At 34.4% G+C, this 19,644-nt stretch overlaps 2 protein-coding genes across 2 annotated transcripts; one reads left to right on the top strand and one right to left on the bottom strand.

The window, feature by feature from the left end:
• The first annotated feature begins 6,399 nt into the window (after window positions 1–6,399).
• On the top strand, window positions 6,400–10,361 carry LOC105794209 (rhamnogalacturonan I rhamnosyltransferase 1). The gene is made up of 8 exons (XM_012623256.2): window positions 6,400–7,081; window positions 7,530–7,597; window positions 7,682–7,770; window positions 7,860–8,022; window positions 8,201–8,490; window positions 8,915–9,119; window positions 9,538–9,695; window positions 9,769–10,361. Exons 1-8 carry the CDS (start codon window positions 6,817–6,819, stop codon window positions 10,061–10,063), a joined length of 1,533 nt encoding a protein of 510 aa, XP_012478710.1. The 5' UTR covers window positions 6,400–6,816; the 3' UTR covers window positions 10,064–10,361.
• Window positions 10,362–10,452: 91 nt separating this feature from the next.
• LOC105794210 (fructose-bisphosphate aldolase-lysine N-methyltransferase, chloroplastic) lies at window positions 10,453–13,621 on the bottom strand. The gene is made up of 6 exons (XM_012623258.2): window positions 13,114–13,621; window positions 12,931–12,959; window positions 12,555–12,766; window positions 12,214–12,336; window positions 11,222–11,626; window positions 10,453–10,941 (listed from the first exon to the last, which is right to left on the bottom strand). Exons 1-6 carry the CDS (start codon window positions 13,593–13,595, stop codon window positions 10,726–10,728), a joined length of 1,467 nt encoding a protein of 488 aa, XP_012478712.1. The 5' UTR covers window positions 13,596–13,621; the 3' UTR covers window positions 10,453–10,725.
• Between the last annotated feature and the right edge of the window lie 6,023 nt (window positions 13,622–19,644).

The following is a 19,644-nucleotide window of genomic DNA, read 5'->3' as shown; positions in this document are numbered from 1 at the left end:
AAGCTACAGAACAAGATCAAAAAGAAGGCTGCGAATCAAAATGGAAAACAACTAGAAAATTCTAGTAAAGCTGATGTTGTAGAAGACAACAGCGATGGTGAACTTCTAGTTGCTTCTGTCAACAATTCTAAAAAGAGTGAGGAGTGGATCCTTGATTCGGGTTGCACCTTCCACATGAGTCCCAATCGAGATTGGTTTACAACTTACGAAATAGTGTCTGAAGGTATTGTTTTGATGGGAAATAGTACTTCATGTAAAATTGCAGGTGTTGGAACAATTAAAGTTAAGATGTTTGATGAAGTTGTCAGAACATTTAGTGACGTATGACATGTTCCAGAATTAAAGAGAAATTTAATTTATTTGAGTACTCTTGATTCAAAAGGGTACAAATATACAGCTGAAAGTGGGGTTTTGAAGATTTCCAAAGGTTCCCTCATTGTGATGAAAGGGTAGAGAAAGACTGCTAAGTTATATATATTTTGCAGGGTTCTACTGTTATTGGTGATGTAGTTGTCGCATTCTCTTCCTTGTTAGATAATGATATTACTAAACTTTGGCATATACGCCTAGGGCATATGAGTGAGAATGGCATGGCAGAATTGAGCAAAAGAGGACTTCTTGATGGGTAAGGAATTTGCAAACTGAAGTTCTGTGAGCACTACATTTTTGGAAAGTAAAAGAGAGTTCGATTCACCAGAGGAATCCATAACATAAAAGGAACGTTAGAGTATATTCATTCTGATCTATGGGGGCCATCCAGAGTGCCTTCGAGAGGTGGAGCTAATTATATGCTAACTTTTATTGATGATTTTTCCAGAAAAGTGATGTGTTTTCAGTATTTAATTCTTGAAAAACCATGATTGAAAAACAGACGGGAAAGCAAATAAAATACCTCCGCACAGACAATGGCTTAGAGTTCTGTTCTGATGAATTTAGTAAACTGTACAAGTCAGAAGGGATCGTGAGACACTTGACAGTTCGTCATACTCCACAGTAAAATGACGTTACAGAACGAATGAACAGAATGATCATGGAGAAGGTTCGATGTATGTTGTCAAATGCCAACTTACCAAAGTAGTTTTGGGCCGAAGTAGCATCTACTACATGTTTTTTGATCAACCGATCTCCATCCATTACCATTGAGAAAAATACTCCACAAGAGGTATGGTTTGGTAATCCTGCTGACTATTCTGATTTAAAAATTTTTGGTTGTCCTACGTATGCTCATGTTGATAGTGGAAAATTGGAACCAATATCCATTAAATGTGTTTTTCTTGGTTATAAAGTTGGTGTAAAAGGGTATAAGTTATGGTGTCTTGAAAATAGAAAAGTTGTGATTAGTAGAGATGTTTTTTATGAAACTGCTATGCTACCTAACTTATCTCTTAAAGACTCTTCCAATAAAGAAAATCAAAAGCAGGAGGAGCATCAGATAAATACAGAATCTACAACAGAGTCGACTACTGAAGCCAATACAAAAATTCAAAATAAAGTTACTTCTTCACCACAATACTCTATCGCTAAAAACAAAACTATAAGAGAAATTAAACCTCCAAAGAAGTATGTCGAGGCTGATCTAGTTGCTTATGCTTTAAATATGGCTGAAGATATAGATGCAAACCAAGAGCTATCTAATTATTCTGAGGCGTTTAGTTGTGAAGACTCAGAAAAGTGGATGTTTGCTATGCAAGAGGAGATGGAATCACTCCACAAAAATAAAACATAGGATCTTGTGAAACTTTCTAAAGGTAAAAAGGTTGTTCGTTGTAAATGGGTGTTTAAGAAGAAAGAAGGGACTCCAAGAGTTGAAGAACCTAGATATAAAGCAAGGCTTGTTGCAAAGGGTTACAGTGAAATTCCAGGAATGGACTTCACAGATGTGTTCTCTCCAGTTGTGAAGCATAGTTCGATTCGAGCTTTGCTTGATATTCTGGCCATGCATGATTTGGAGCTTGAACAGTTAGATGTAAAATTTGTATTTTTGCATGGAGAACATGAGGAGGATATTTGCATGCAACAACTGGAGGGTTTTACAGTATTAGAAAAAGAGGACTATGTTTGCTTGCTGAAAAAGTCCCTTTACGATTTGAAACAGTCACCAAGACAGTGGTACAAGAGGTTTGATCCCTTCATGACTTCTCATGATTTTAAAAGAAGTAACTTTGATAGTTGTGTTTACTTTAAGAAAAACAGTAATTGTTCTCTTGTATATCTACTCCTTTATGTTGATGACATGTTGATAGCAGCGAAAGATAAAGGAGAGATAAGAAAGGTCAAAGCCCAACTAAGTGAAGAATTTGAGATGAAAGATTTGGGACCAGCAAAGAAGATACTTGGTATAGAGATTCTCAGAGATAGAAAAACAAGTAAATTGTACCTAAGTCAGAAGGGGTACATTAAGAAAGTTCTTTGCAGATTCAATATGCAGAATGCTAAGACTGTTAGTACTCCTTTAGCAGCCCATTTCAGACTTTCATCGGCTTTGTCTCCATAATCAGATGATGAGATTGAGTACATGTCACATGTTCCATACTCTAGTGCAGTGGAATCTCTTATATATGCTATGGTTTGTTCACGTCCAGATTTATCATATGCAGTTAGTGCAATTAGCAGATACATGGCGAATCCCGGTAAAGAACATTGGAAGACAGTTCAGTGGGTTTTAAGATACTTACGAGGTACTACCGATGTTTGCTTACAATTTGGAAGAACTAGAGATGGAGTCATTGGGTATGTTGATGCTGATTTTGCTGGAGACATCGATAGAAGAAGATCTCTCACAGGTTATGTCTTTACAATCGGAGGTTGTGCAATCAGTTAGAAAGCCACTTTGCAAATTACAATTGCTTTGTTTACCATTGAAGCTGAGTACATGGTGATTACTGAGGCTTGTAACGAAGCTATTTGGTTGAATGGACTCTTTAGTGAACTTAATGAATACCTTCAAATCAATACAGTATTTCGTGACAGTCAGAGTGCCATCTTCCTTAGAAAAGATTAAATGTTTCATGAGAGAACAAAACACATTGATGTTCGGTATCATTTTGTTCGTGATATTATTGCTCGTAGTGATATTGTTGTGAGCAAAATTAGTACTCATGAAAATCCTGCAGAAATGATGACTAAGTCACTTCCTATAACCAAGTTTGAGCATTGCTTAGACTTGGTTGGTGTTCATTGTTGAAGATAAACCTTTAAGGGGTTTTATAGAAGGGGTGGAGAACTTGTTCGTTGAGAGTTTGCGATGAAGAATTTGTTCATTAAGAATTCGTGTCAAGGTAAAGATTGTTAGAATTAAGTGACCCGAATCCTTATTTAAATAAAATACTGTGGTAAAATAAAATAAAAGTAAAATCCCTATAGAATTATACTTCTTTTATTTTATTTTAGAATAAAATCTTTTAAACCTTATTAAAGTCCATCTATTTGATATTGATTAGAATAAGGTGTTTCACTCCTATTAGAATATGGTTTTACAAGCTTATAAATAGACATAGTCTACTCCTCTTGTAATTAATTCGAATTCGACATAGTGAATTTTCTTCTCCTTTGCCCGTGGTTTTTTCCTGAAAGGGTTTCCACGTAAAATCTGTGTTCTTTATTTTTATTTCTATTTTCTTTGTGATATATTGTCATTACCGATATTCTATTTTTCTGATTAAAACTTGGTTTGTGTTAATATCTTATTTTCATTACATAAAGCTTTAGAATATTTAATTTAATATGACTATTTATATTTATTTTATTTTATTTTATTTTTATGAGTTTTGGATGAGCTTGAATAATTTAGTTAATATTTATAAAATTATGTTTGAGATGAATACTATATTTTCATAAGACTAAATTAGTGAATTCATGGTTATCATTTGGATTTGAGTATTATAATTTTAAATGATTGAGCAAGAAAATATTTAATATGTTTCAAATTGAAAGCCTATTTTACATTAGGCAATAGGTGATTTGAATATGAAACAGAATTGAAATGAGAATTATATGAAAATATAATTGAAATGAATCATGAAATTTGGTTTTTACCCCGTTTCACTAAGTTAGATTAAATCAGATATAGTTGGCATGGCATAGAGTCTTTATGTCAGAGAATTTAGATCTCCCCAATTCCTAGAAGGTCGAGGGAGTATAGGCCAAGTCAGTCAGTTGTTATTATTGTTAGCCCCAATTCCCAGAGGGTCGTGGACTACTCTGATAGCCATCGTTGCCGAACAACTCGGGGTGGTGGATTCGTGTATCTGGTTATGAGTCTAAACTTTAGTACCGGGTCTAAATTGAAAGAAAAGCAAAAACAAAACTTGAATTTATTTGAATTTCCATATTGTGCAAATTAAATTAATTACGCAATTTTGAATTTAATTAAAAAGCTTATTTTCTTTGTTCAATTTGTCAATATCAAAATATTAAAGCTTATTTATATTAGAATTTTCTTTTATTGTGATGTTAGTAATGATATTTTTAATCATGTTTTAGTTTATTTCTATCAATTAATTTGTGTCCAATACTTATGTAATGATTTATATGATATTAGCACCACTGACCATAAAAATTGCTCAATGTACGGTTTGTCTATTTTTCCATGCGCAGGTAGTTAGATTCGTTAGATCGTTCCAGCAGCATCTGAAGAACCGAAGTTCAGTTCAAACAATGTTGGTGAAGAGATTATTTTATAGTTGATGTAAATGGCATGTACCTAGGCTTATATATATAATATTATGTCGTAAATTGAATTTAAATATTTTCATTATGTTTTCTTAACTAGTATTTTATAACTAATGTTTTGATAAAATAGTAAAGCATAGAATCTAGTTTATTGATATGTTTTGAGAAATCGTGGTGCTGGGAATTGATTTGGGAGATAATTTGAATGTGGATATTTGTGAAAATCTAAATTTTGCAGGGGGTTCTATGTAAAATAGGTAGAAATGCTGCCGAAATTTTTATAAAATAATTTTACTATTACGTTTCATTTTTAAAAAAAAAAATTGAAAAAGTAAGTTGCTTCGGCAACAAAATGTAGCATTTTATATTCGGATCCAACAACTGAGTCGGGTATAAAGTGACACGAAACCATCTCCATTTTTTTGTTTTGATGGGTTTTGAGGGTTTCTAACTTTTTAGGTTTTCTTTTTCTTTTGTTTATGTGTGTGGTTTTTTTAAAAATTTACCATCTCAACTTTCATGAAGATGGTAGATTGGTGGGGTTGACTTATTTTTTTATAGGGACGAGAGGGGGGAGGGATGGAGGGAGAGGAAATATTTTTTAATGTAATAATTTAAAAAAAATGACACTTAATGTTAATTTATACAAAAATTAAAATTAATAGATTAAGAAATTAAAAAATGGTTTATTATATGTTGATTGTTTGTAAAAGTGATATCCCAAATCTAAAAAGGAAAGAATAAAAAATTAATGTATTTTATATAATGACTAGATCATGCTACAACATACAACCATATATTTCAAATCCTAAATTGTTAAGGTATACCCTGGAAATTGAGTATATATATTTTACTACTCAATGAGGGTTCCATTTCCCACAATTTTCAATTTTAACAAATACGGAATTAAAAAGAAAAATTAGTTTAAACGGTGAGTAAAAAGAAATACCATACTTCAATTGTTTATCATTTTTTTGTAATATGTTAAAAGTTATGTTGACTTGGGACACCAACTAAAAGATCAAATTTTAAAAATTTTAATTAATAATTATTATCGGTGTAGTGGTAAAAACTTATCCATAAATTAATCTTTAGATCTTTTGTTTAAAAAGTAAAAGAAAAATAAATTATTAAAGTTGGCAATCGATTAAGTCCCTTATTGGTTACACCAAATAGATTATAATGGGGTGGAGAAATGATGACATTCCATTTTACTTTTTCTATTTTTATTTATCTTTCCATCCCTTTTTATGAATAAAAATATGAGATATATGGGGATGGCTTCGAAAATTCATTTATTAGCCCATCACAGCACTGCAGCTGCTTCAACAAACCAAATGGCGGATTCAGTATTCCTTTGCTTGTGCTCTTATCCACACCGCATGGATGAAATGTCCCATCTTTACTCATCCATTTCCATGATATTAAAAATATAGATAAAACGGATATTATTAATTTTAAAAAAATTATAAAATAATTATTGAATTATTCTAGGCGATTTTTTTTTTACATTTATTCAATAATCGGAAAAGAAAATTATTCCACTGTTACATACAAAATTAGCAGCTAATTTTTATGATTTAATTTTAAGACATGAATATGGGGCGATGACCATTTACTAAAAAAATAAATTAAACATTGGATTAAATTATTAGATTGAATACAATGTTAATTTAGTATAAAATTTAAAAAACAGTATTAATCTAAAACATTCATTAGTAAATAAAAAATCGTTGGAACGGTCGGAGCTCGGAGGCTCGGAGCCGTCCAATTTTACCTCATCAAATTTGAACTTTCTTTTTTTCTTTTCCCCTTCAAATGCTTTATCTTTCTCAGTCACCAAACAGGCCTCCTATCCCGTTTAAAATCCAAGGAAAAAGAAAAGGAAATACCTTTAAACGGTTTTCTTTTTCCTCCACGGCCATTAAAAAAAATCAGTTATTATCTGTTTAGTTGGTGAGATTAAGTTTCTTTTTCAAATTAATTTGATTTACTTTCCTCTGGTTAGCCATTTAGGCTTTGTGGTCTTTTCTAGGGTTGTTTCAGAAAGAAAGGGAAATTGCATATATTTGTTTATTGTAAGGTGCCAAGGATTGATAATATTTGTTCAAATGAAGAAGCGGCAATGAGGAGAGGGGAAGAGAAATGGAGGTTAGATCTGAGAATAGCATACAAGTGAGGTCCGACAAGTTCCCTAGTACAGTGATTCCTAGGACTCGCCTTCAGGTTTGGTTCTTTAGAGTTTGTTCCAGCATTTTGCTTTGGACTTGTTTGGTACACATCGTCGCCGTTGCTGAGCTATGGCATCCTCGTTTGCTTACCGGTTTTACCAGCCGGATTTCCTGGATCACGCGTCCTCCTCTTCGTCTTCAACACTCGCTCCATTCCCCTCCCCCTCTTGTTCCTTCCAGTGAGTTTACCTCCGTATCTCCCTTGTTCTTCTTTTGCCTTTAATTTGCTCCATTTTTCGACGTGGCTTGGGAAAAATGCTTGAATTTGAGAAAAAAAAAATTGGTATGTGGAAATATGCAATTTCTTTTGGCTTTTAAGCTTCAGCCTTAGTTTCCATTCACTATAGCACACTCGGTTATATTTCTAGATAGTTTCACCTGGAAACTCTATTGAATTTGGTTGTTGGAATGCCGTCTATGTTGTCCTTTTAGGCTGTTTATTGATCATGTTTACTTATGTCTGAGGTTAGAACCTCCATGTCTTAGTTTCTACTTCGGCTATTGAGAATTTTATGACTGATTTCTAATAACTTGAAAATGCGTCCATTAATTTTATTGAAGGAAACACTTTTTGCCTTTGCGTTCAGTCTTACGAAAAGTAGGATACTTGGTCATGTATACTTGCAGGATACTATAGAAGTAATGGTTTTCTTAAAGTTTCTTGCAATGGGGGCTTGAATCAAATGCGTGCTGCGGTCTGCATCTCTTCTCTAGTTCATCTTTACCTTGTCTTTATATTTGATATTTATGTTATTAAGCTAATTTGGCTTTTTTTTTAGATCTGTGACATGGTAACTGTTGCCAGACTTTTAAATCTCACTTTGGTTGTACCGGAGCTTGATAAGAAATCATTCTGGGCGGACCCTAGGTGTGTTTATCATTCTGAAAATGTTACAGTATTGTTCCCTTCTTTCACAGCTGCTTTAAGAGTCTTTGATTCAAGATCTGTGTTTGCAGTGATTTTGAGGATATTTTTGATGTCAGACATTTCATTGATTCCCTAAGGGATGAAGTTCGAATTGTCAGAAGGCTACCAAAGAGATTTAGTAGTAAATACGGGTTTGAAGCTTTTCAGATGCCTCCTGTTAGCTGGTCAAATGAAAAATACTACTTAGAACAGGTTTGTTGCTCATTCCTAATCATTGCTTACTCTCTCATTTATGGTTTCAACAAGAGAAAATTTGTAGTTCTCTCAATGGATGGATATTGATGTGTCATGTGTTTGTGTCTTTTCTTTGCTTTTTTTTTTCCCTTTTGGTTATGAAGTAGAATCTAATGCCTTCAACTCTGTTTTACAGATTCTACCACTGTTCAGTAAGCATAAGGTGGTACACTTCAATAGGACAGATACACGACTTGCAAATAATGGGATCCCACTCGCTCTTCAAAAACTGAGATGCCGTGTTAATTTCCAAGGACTGAAATTTACTCCCCAGATTGAGACATTGGGGCACAAATTGGTTCGCATTCTTCAAGAAAAGGGACCCTTTGTGGCATTGCATCTGAGATATGAGATGGACATGTTGGCTTTCTCAGGTTGTACACATGGTTGCACTGTGGAAGAAGCCGAGGAGCTAAAACGACTGAGGTTTGTTATGTTTGAAGCTGATAGGTTCCTGTCAAAACACTCAAATTATCTTTAGCAAGGATTGATGTTCCCTCTGTTTAGGAGACACACACTAGTCACCCCCAGCATGCTTGCACACATGCAAACAAAGATTGTGAAGCAATGTGCTTCTACTTTAATATGAGCATTTTTCTAAAGTGTAACGCTAAATTTGGATGGACAATAAAGCTAAGATTCCTCCAACTCTTTGTGGTTATGAATACCTAAATTGAGTTAGTTTCTGCGAAATATGATCTGATTTGCATCAAATGCTAGAATTAGTGATGACAAGAAATTAATCTAAACTTTTCTCTATAAAGTATCTCGTCATCTCAACATTATCAATGACAAGTATCTGAGTATGTCAAAACAAAAATGTAACTAGATTGCTATCCCTTCCTTTCAGGTATGCATACCCTTGGTGGAGAGAGAAAGAGATAGTGTCTGAAGAGAGGAGACAGCAAGGGTTGTGCCCTCTGACACCGGAGGAAGCAACATTAGTTTTGCAAGCATTGGGTTTTACTAAGGAAACTCAGATTTATATTGCTTCCGGTGAGATTTATGGCAGTGAACGGAGACTGGCACCACTAAGAGCTGCATTTCCACGGATTGTGAGTTTATGACCCTCAAATATGTAGCTTTTGGTATTAACAAATTTTCTTTAATGCTCATCAAATCATTTTTTTTTTTTATATTTTGCAAAATTAGTTGGATGCTTATCGAAACTTTTAGCTTTTTTCCAGTAAATTTTGCAATGTATTTGTTATAGAAACCTAATTCAAATTGTCATTGAGGTCTTCTATGATTCCAGTGGTGACAAGGCACTCATCCACGTCGAACAGTTTATATTTGATGAATCATTTTTGTTGTGCTTAATTGAGTCCCTGAATCTCTTTAAAGCGTTGATCAGCAGGGTTTAGCTCTAAGTTTGGCTTTTAAATTAGGCATCTGTTGTATATATATATATATATATATATATATATATTGCACATGATTCTTCTAGATCTCAAGACATTATTACAATTTCAGGTTAAAAAAGAAACACTATTAGATCCAGCGGAGCTGCAGCAATTTCAGAACCATTCATCTCAGATGGCAGCTTTAGACTTTATGGTAACGCTTGCCAGCAATACCTTCATTCCCACATATGATGGGAACATGGCAAAAGTTGTAGAAGGTCATCGCAGGTACATATATTGCTGAATTATGTAACAAGGGAGTGGGGATTGTTTTCATGGTCTTGACAAAGCTTTTCTTTAGGTATCTTGGGTTTAAAAAAAGTATCCTGCCAGATCGAAAGAAACTTGTTGAATTGCTGGATTTGCATCAGAATGGGACACTTCCATGGAATGATTTTGCACTAGCTGTAAGGCAAGCGCATGAAAAACGGATGGGACAGCCCTTCCATCGTCGGATTATTCCAGACAAACCAAAGGAGGAAGATTATTTCTATGCAAATCCTCAAGAGTGCCTTTGTGAGGGAACAGGTTGTGAAGACGTACTAGACCCTGGTAAATCAAGTAAAGTTACAATGACTGCAGGTGAGCAGCTCTAAAACTCAGCTCGAAATGGTTTCCACGCAACCGTTCCTAAACTTTATGGACGATAACCAGTCAGGTCCAGGAGAAATGCTCTAAACAACCATGTATAAATGTACTTAAAAAGAGTTCTGCAAGAAACAACAGCAGAAAGTCCTCCAGGTTCCATCTAGGCACAGAAAGAAAAAAAAGGAAACATATTTTTTCCCCTTTTTGCTTATAGATTTTATTTGTTTGTTGTCCCCGCTTACCTGTTGATTTTGTATTCAGCACCGTCACATAATTCCACTGTTGAATTAACCAAATATTTTTACAGTTTCCCTTGTCTCTAGTTCCTCAAGTGCCTTGATGTGAAGAATTGATTTCTCACCTTCTGAATCTAGCACAAATCATCACACAAAAGGAATGCATAACCAGGAAATCATTTATGATTTTATCTAGCTGCAGTTCATTGTTAAATTGTTAAGAAATATAGCTCGGGTTGAGGATGGATAAAAAGAGTAGCGACTAGGCAACAGAAATCATCTACCAAGCAAAATTCCCTACAGCAAAACTACAACATGATTGAAGGGCATTGTTAAAATGTTGTGCAAATTAAATTTGGACAGTCGTGATGGGAATTTCCTTCGATCTTTAACACATGGACCTTGATATATATATTGCAAGTCTTTGACATAGCCTAGTTGGTCTCCCAGAAGATGATTTCACCTTGCTCTCCAACTAGACCAAGATCTTTAAGCCTTCTTTCCTGGTAATATTCCAACTCATCCAATTCTGATTCCCGTCCTTTAAATATCTCATCAATTTGCTGGAGCACCTTCTTTTCTCCTGCCCTGATTCCTACAGCAATTTTCAGCCTCGAATCAAGATTTTCGTCTTCCATCAGCTTTTCGTCCTGCAATTAACAAGAATTGTTCAGTAATGAAACACTCATTCGGAAAATTTTTGGCTAGAAGGAAATTGTATGCTCAAATTTATTGAAAGAAGCTGACGGTGGGTGATTAGAGAAGAGTCACTGTGACATATGATGGATTAAGGATGCAATCCTATGCCCCTAGTAGAATGATTCTCATTAGCACATATAATTAGCAAATAATCCTTTTGCAGGAGTTGATAAATTAATTACTACTAAATAATAAACTTTGATTGTTATACAAGAAAAGATATAGCGTTACCTCTTCAATGGTGGTATGATAGCCAGAGAGAGCAGATTTGCAGGCATCACGGACAACCTGACATATGAGCTCTTCATTGGCACGACTTACTGGTAAATCAAGGTGGCCCCAAATTGTGTTTCTAAAAATAGATTCCAAGAGGAAAGCATCTGTTCCCCCAAGTGCCACCAGTCGTAGATATGGAATGAGTACTGGTGGAAGAGGACGACCCAAAACTATGTCAAAATAGGCAGTCTCACCCAAACCATTTGTCTCAGCAATGTCGAGCTTGTCTCCAAAAAAGGGATCTGATTCCGATATCTCCAATGTTAAGGTGTAAGCATTGCGCTCGGACTTTGATTCTATGAATCCATAATCAAGTGCTAACTCAGCATTACTCTTGTCTAGATCATATTGAATCAAAACCTGTTGAATTGTCTTCTCAATCAGTCTATACAATGGAACATGTTTCATATCATATCCAGGGGCTGGTACGGTTCCCGGCATAAAATTTCAATTTGGCCCTTTAAATTTTACAATATTTTAATTTAGTAAAAGATAACATTATACTCTGGTCCCAAAAATGATAAAATTTTGATTTTATCCTTTAAAACTTATAAAGATATAAGCTATTAAAATTGTGAAATTGCATTTTAATTCTCATAAGGTTATATAACTTAATTCTATAAAACTTTTCTAGCTTCGCCTTTGATCATATCATAATTGTTTTGCAACATGCATGTTATAAAAGGATCAAGTTAATCCAGTCTGTCATATAAGTAAACCATATGATCTGCATACATGTAATCTCAGCATTTTTCAGCTTAGAATTGTATCAGACAATCTGAGTCCTTTCACGTTTATGAATCTTGAGTGCGTTAATTGATTAGCTAAAATGGCAGGAATGCTAAGACAACGGGATAGGTGGATGATATATATAAAATATAATATAACCCTTCTCAGATAGCTTCTAAAAGCAGGTTTGGCAGATAATAAAATTAGAAAAAACTCACCTGCTCCCCAGCCTTGACAGAAACTGGAGACCGCAAGGAAAAGAGGAGATCCCTAGAGAAAAGTCCAGCTCCTTTAATCTCCCATGCATAATCTTCTGTAGTTATGTTAGGGCTGTGGTTGATCTGATTAATGAAGAAAAGTTAAACAATGAAACTAAAGGCAGTTATAGCTTTCCACATAACTATGACTGTTACAGCTTTTCTTTCATATTCTGTAAATTGGGAACAAGTTGCAGGAATGATCACCCTTTTATATCAGACCAAGTTGCATGTAATTTCTGGAAACTGATTCCAGGGCAAGCAAGATGATGTTTGGAAAATAGTGAAGGGAGGCTGCTTACCAAGTCTGCAATAGGTATTAAAACAAGATTTTGACCGCGAAGGCGAGAAAATGCTCTTGACCTGAGAATCCCAAATGCCCAGAAGAAATCATCCGATGTTATAGGGGCTGGAAAGAGCTGCTTGTTGGGGAGTATGATTTCTTCCTCTACTTTCAAGAACTCATTCTGCACATATTCTTTCACCCCCAGTGTTGTGCTCAACAATTGAGTACCTGGTCATTGGAGTGCAGTACCAACTATGAAAATTGAAACAAGATAATCTTCAACCTAAATAACATGGAAAACAATATTCCTAATTCAGCTACTTTGCTGCACTGTTATACAAACTTTGATAAGGAGACTATAACATCTTACACGTAAAATCCTAAGCATTTACCTCGAAGCTCAGCTAGCTCTTCTTCTGACCTGCACTGGAACCATAAAGAAACAACACTTCATCAACCACAATGATCTAAACCCCATTAACGAAATGAAAATTATTATTTATAACCCAAAAAATAGATTTGTTTTTAAAGATAGATGGGGGTAAAAAGGAAATAAGAAACCAAGCCACACCCACCAAAACACAGTGGAATCTGTTAACTCTGGAAGTATATCAAGATAAACCCGCCATTTAGAATCTTGCCTAAACCTCTCCCTGATCAAAAACAAAGCTACAGACACCCAAGGCTTCAATCCACTACACACAGTTCCAATCTCAGAAGCTGCAACTGCTTCCTGGTTTATCCAAAACCGGTTAGGAATCTCCAAGACAACCTCGTTCCTGGAAATGTTCTTTTTTGCAATGAGTCCTAGTCCTTCAGGGACCATTCCAGGCCTTACGGGAGACTTGGCAGAGACGACACCCTGGTCCTGGAGCCATTGCCAGAAGGTTTGGAGCTGCGGTGGAGGGTCAGCAGTTGCTGAAACAGAGATGGGTCTCTTTACAAAGTGGATGGAAAGTGTGGGTTTAGTGGAGAAAGAAGAAAAGGGTTTGAGAGTAGCTGAAGAAGAGGGGAAAGTAGAAGAAGGTGGTGAGAGAGTGAAAAGTGAAGGTGCCATTTTGAGTGTTGTAGTGGATGAGATAAGACGTGGTGGGGGATTTTATAGCTTGGGGTTTTGGATTATATTATTTTCAACATTTTCACATGAAATATCCAACTGAACCAATCACTCAAGAAAAGAAAACCAATGAAGTTGGATCAGCCTACTACTTGAGTCCATCATTCTATATCTTCATATCTCAACTTTATAGTTTCAAAATTACCCTTCCTTTACTTTTTCTTGTTTTTCAGCCCATTGATGGCTTTTCAGTGGTTGAATGAGTAACCCACTTGCAAGCCACAAAATAATGCAAAAGATGCATGTCTTATGATCAAACAAGGATTTGACTTCTCAAATCTCAACCAAAATGTATATTCCATGTTATTTATTTAGCTCTATGAAAGGGTGAAACAACTTAATAGTATTATATTATTTAGGCTGTTCAAAAATAAATAAAATTTCCATCTAATATTTTAAACTATATTTTATTTTAAAACATTCAATTAAATATTTGTGCGTTGGATGATTTTTTTTGAAAAATTATTTGGATTTAAGTTGAATTGTTTCAAATTTAAAAATTTTAACTTTTAAATCGGTTTGAATCAGGGTGGAGTCAGGAAATTTAAATTGTGGGGGTCAAATTTAGAACAATTAAAATATTTATAAAAGTCATATAAATTAATCTACAATATTAATCCTTGATAAAATAATGTATTATATGGTTAGATGTAAGACTATTACGTAGTCTTTATACTAAGAAGTTGGAAACTTTTGATCCGCTCTCGCAATTTTTTGGGGGAAAGTTGTGATTGCGAGTGTTGAAACCATTTTTTTGAAATTTGAAAAATGGGTATCGATTTTGAAAATGAAAATTGGGAGTCGCCACCGATCTTTTATTGTGGTGTGATCGGATCATCTTTAAAATAATTTTAGGTCTGTGAATTTTGAGAAAACAAGTTCGGGAGTCGGTTACGCACGAGGAAGGGTTAGCACCCTCGTGATGCCCAAAATTGGTACCGAATCGATTGTTTAATGTCTTAATGTCGAAATTTTGAAAAGATTTTAGAATACGATCCTTTTATTTTGAATAAAATAAATTGGAAAATAAACCTCATTTATTTCAAATAAATTGTTACACTCAGTAAGTTAGAGTGCAACATTTCAAACCCTCAAAATTAAGCTTATCCTTTTGATTTTTAAAACCTATGCATTTTGAGAAGGATATCTGATTATTTGGGTCAAATGAGAAAATCAAAACCCAGTAAGTTAGGGTTCGATTTCACAAAATTCCTAAATATCGAATATTGCCTTTATTTTTAAAATCCTCGTCTCGAGAAAATAACATGTCATATCCAATGCGTTAGGACACAACGTATCGAATTCCCGATACGAGAATACATGCCGAAAAATTTACTTATTTGAAAAGACATTTAATTATCTCGGGTTTAGAAAAGGGATCATGCCCAGTAAATTAGGACACGATCTTTTCTTAATTCCCGAGATCGTTTAAAAACTTGAATTTGAAAAGAATCGTGTATTTAGATTTATTGCGAACATTGAAACCCAGTAAGTTAGAATACGACTTTCTCAAAATCTAAATACAAAATTTTATTCAAAAGTCATAATTTATACATTGAATAAAAACAATTTAACACAAAATAGTAAAAATAAAACACGATGTTAATATCGCGACAAAACAATAATGAATTCAAGAATATAAATAAGAATAATACGAACAATCATCAAAATGAAATAAATAAATATAAAAACAAGTCAATCATGTACACACAATAACAAATGAATAAACAAATAAAACTAAAGCATCAAAAAATAATAATAATAATAATAATAATAATAATAATAATAATAATAATAATAATAATAATAATAATAATAACAATGGACATATAAATGAATATGTACTTCCAGTGACACAATGATATCAAATAAAATAGATAGAATATATATTTGTATATATATCTATATATAACAACGTTTGAAATTAGGAGATATAAATGAGTAGATAATAATAATAATAATAATTTGAAAATATGAAAAGCTAGAAGTAACTAATAAATAATAAAAAGATACAGTAAGGTAAACATATATATAAAAAACTAAAACTAAAAAATATTATGTAATATAAAATATAAAAGGTAATGCAAAACTAATTCATATAATAATAATGATGAATGAATAAATAAACAAATAAAAGGGAAAATAAAAACTAATAATAAATAATCATAATAATAATAACATCACATTTATTAATTTAATAATAAAACAAACAAAATAACAAAAAAAAGGGGCTAAATTAGATTTTAAAACTAAATTCAGGACCAAATTTATAAATAAATAAAAGAGGAAGGACAGGGGACTTAAACGAGACGCGTTCAAAGCGCGAAGGACTTACTGGGAAATATTCCTGGCCCCGCACCGCAGCGTTTCAACGCGGGTCAAAATGATGCAAATGTAAAATTTATGGGGCCAAAATAAAAATAAACAGTAGGGACCAGACCGCATTAAGGCGCAAAAGTGGAAGGATCTCGCGCGAAAATATCCCATTAATATGGAAACGCGCGGATCCTAGGTCGCTGGTCGGGTCGACGCGCGGGCTATAGGGCTAAATGGCGCCGTTTTAAACCATTGAAACAGGGTCCAAACGACACCGTTTCAAGAATCATCATTAAATAAAAAAAACCTAGGAAACCCTAAAAATTTCTTCCTGCGCCGCATCAGAAAACAGAAGCCCTCCCCCATATGCGCCGTTCTGTGGAGCAGTTGATTTTCAGCCTTGAAACCCTTGCCAAACTCCGATCTCGGCGAAGCAAACAAGGATTTCGCGGTGAAACATGAAGGTAAACTCTTTTATCTTCTATTTTTCGTGTAGCAAATAGAAAGAATCAAAGAAAACCGCAAAGGAAAATAATAGAGAAACACAGAAAGTAATCAAAAAAGGAAACGAAAATGGTAAATCACCTTCAAAAAAATTCAAAAAAACTTTTTTTGTATTGATATTTTGTCCATAATACAATATGCGTCCCCTGCCTTTACAAATTTTTTTGACATGGCTTTATATTGCAAAAAGAAAAAATAGAAATCCCCTCCGAATCCCTTTTTACATTTTTCTTATTTACTCCTATTTTCTCTGATTTTGCTGTCGATTTCTCGTGTGTATTTTCTGTTGTCTCTGCTTTTGTTCGTTTGTGTCTGCTGCAGGTACGGCCGTACAGAGGAGCGTGGCGTGGAGGCGCGCGTATGGGAGGCGAAGGCGCACGAGTACGAAGGCTCGTCACACGCGAAGGGCTTGGCTGCGGCGCTGAAGGGTTCCAGAAACCCTAGGGGTTTCTGGAATACTCTTTCAAAATGGGCTAATTGGGCTGAGTCGGTTTTTTGGGGCTTAGAATCGGGTTCAGGTTTGGGCTTGTATTTGGGTATTAGTTTTGTAATCTGGACTGGACTATGTAAATGGGCTTTGCCCTTTTATTGAATTTGGTTTTAGTTTATTTTTGGGTCCGGGCAAATTGGGCCTATTACAGCGAGGTTGACAAGGTGACTTTTACAAATATACCCTTCTCATATTATCTCTATCATTTGGATGATAATTTGTAATGTAAGCTCTAATCCTTAAACAGGTAGAAAGTTTTAAAGACTAAACCTTACTCTTTTGACTTTTTTTTCATATTGGTTTGTATTTCCCTTTAGTATTCATCCTTTCCTTCTTGTTCTTCTTCTATTTCACCGGTAGACTTTAGAAAAATAAATTTAAGCCTTAAACACAAAAGTTTTCACGAAGCCAACAACTAGAAATTTTCTTTCACAAAAATGTGGAGTTATGCCTTGTATTTTTCGGCTTTTCTTCTCCCAGTCAAACTTTGTTTTTAGTTTCTCACTTAAACTTTGATTAGTGTAGGTTATTTTAATATTATTTTACTTACGAATTTAGCTTATAAATAGACTTTTTTTCTACCATAGAAAAATAACCCATTATAAATTTAGGTATTAGCTTTTACAAGCTTTCAGAAAAATTTGTGTTTACGTTTTGAGAGTTCTTATTTCAGGTTTCAGGGTTTAGTTTTATCTCTATCTTTTGTACTATTCGTTTTGGTCATTTTAGTGAAATTATTTTTGCCTGTGCTTTTTTATTCTCTTTGAAGGAGTTTTTCCACGTAAAATATTTGTGTTCGATCTTATCAATTTCTTCGTTATTTTACTTGTTTGCTGCTTAAACCGAGTTTATCCCCAACAAACTAGTATCAAAGCTATTTTAATTTCCACAATCAACTGGCTCAGAGATGGTAGTAACAAAGTTTGATATTGATAAGTTTGATGGCATCACAAATTTCAATCTGTGGCAAGTTCAGATGACGTCAATTCTGATTTAGAGTAATCATAAGAAAGTCCTTATAGAGAAGAAGCCTGCAGACATGGATAAATCAGAATGAGATAAGTTAGATAAAAAAAGTTATATCCATAATTCAATTATGTCTAACAAATAATGTGTTGCAAGAGGTTTTGATGGAGAAAACGATATTCACATTATAGAAAAGGTTAGAAACCCTCTAGCGACAAAGTCTCTGGCTAACTGATTGGTGTTGAAATAACGTCTATACACATTCCGCATGGATGAAAGTGAGCACCTTAGAGGTCATATCAGTCAATTTATTACTCTTTTGAATGATTTAAAAAATGTTGAGGTTTAAATTGACGACGAAGATTAGGCTATACTATTATTGTGTTCTTTACCCCCTTCATACAAGTATTTTAGGAAGACTCTGATTTATGACAGAAATAATCTCTTATTCGATGATGTAAAGGGTCATCTGTTGAACAAAGACAAACTGAAAAATGAGTTTAGTTCTGATAGCAATTCAAATAGGCAAACCTCGATTTTGGTAGCATCAAGGAAGCGAGACAAGAGATGTCGCTATTGTAAGAAGTTAGGTCACATCAAGGCAGATTGCTACAAATTATGAAATAAAAGGGTTGTTGAGAGCAACGAGGAAGATTTCGCTGGCACTAATTTGGCCAATGACAAGGGTGATGATTTCTTGCTAGTGTCAACAAGTGAAAATGCAACACCCTAACCCGTCTCCATTATCAGATTAGAGTTACGAAGTATTACGGGACACATTCAATTAAATGACATCACAAAACCATTCAAATATTAATATAAATATCAATATTCAATCTAGACATTAAGCGTATCTTATATGCACTTTTAGGCCTTAAATCGAGCATACAAGACCTTAAAAATAGTTTGAAAACAATCAGTGACTAATTAAAAACAAAACAGAAAAACATGAAAATTTTGAAAATTTTGGAAACATGGGTCATACGGCTGTGTGGCCAGACCGTGTGACAAAGCCTAGATCGTGTGACTCAGAAACATGGTTGTGTGGCCAAACAGTGTACAATTCAAAATTTGGGTCACACAACCATGTCACAGCCCGTATGCCCGCCTGGGCACAAATTAAAATAAGGTCACACGGCTGTGTCGCGGGCCATGTTTTGGACCTTGTGAATATTTGAAATAAGGTCACATGGCCGTGTCTCTAGGCCGTGTAACAACCTAATTCCGTGTGCAAAATCTTGCACTTAAAATCAACATGACACACGGTTGTGTGAGGAAACCGTATATGGCACACGGCCGTGTGACAGCTCATGTGCACCTAAAATGACTTCTAAAACTATCCAAAACACAACCCATTTCTTAGGTGCCAAGCCAAACCAAAACAAAACCAAACATTTACATGCCTTCAAAACAAATTCAAATAAGTTTAAAACATAACAAAACATTCATCCTAAGTGCCTAACCAATATGCTCTCAATGACACCACGTTTCATACACCAACCAATTCACATTCAAAGTTCATAAGTACTTACTTTAAACACATACCAAACTTACAATTCATCTATACCATTCATGCCTATTTCTACCATAATCTATTCATCCACAAGTAGTATAACCCAAAATGACCAAAATATATACATATGGACCTTTAAAAGGCAAAAGCCAAAGACATATATACAAGTGAGCCAAAATCCAACTTAAACAACATCACAC

This window comes from Gossypium raimondii, chromosome 3 (genome assembly GCF_025698545.1).
Source record: "Gossypium raimondii isolate GPD5lz chromosome 3, ASM2569854v1, whole genome shotgun sequence".
NCBI classification, from domain to species: Eukaryota; Viridiplantae; Streptophyta; class Magnoliopsida; order Malvales; family Malvaceae; genus Gossypium; species Gossypium raimondii.
This window is presented reverse-complemented; position numbering and strand designations above follow the sequence as displayed.

Coding starts and splice junctions, on each gene's coding strand:
- LOC105794210 (XM_012623258.2), bottom strand. CDS start 13,595: ATGGCACCTTCACTTTTCACTCTCTCACCACCTTCTTCTACTTTCCCC. Junction 12,767..12,930: donor AGAGCTAGCTGAGCTTCGAG/GTAAATGCTTAG, acceptor TCCAATGACCAG/GTACTCAATTGTTGAGCACA. Junction 10,942..11,221: donor ATCATACCACCATTGAAGAG/GTAACGCTATAT, acceptor TGTTAATTGCAG/GACGAAAAGCTGATGGAAGA.
- LOC105794209 (XM_012623256.2), top strand. CDS start 6,817: ATGGAGGTTAGATCTGAGAATAGCATACAAGTGAGGTCCGACAAGTTC. Junction 7,082..7,529: donor TCCCCCTCTTGTTCCTTCCA/GTGAGTTTACCT, acceptor GTATACTTGCAG/GATACTATAGAAGTAATGGT. Junction 8,023..8,200: donor AAAAATACTACTTAGAACAG/GTTTGTTGCTCA, acceptor TCTGTTTTACAG/ATTCTACCACTGTTCAGTAA.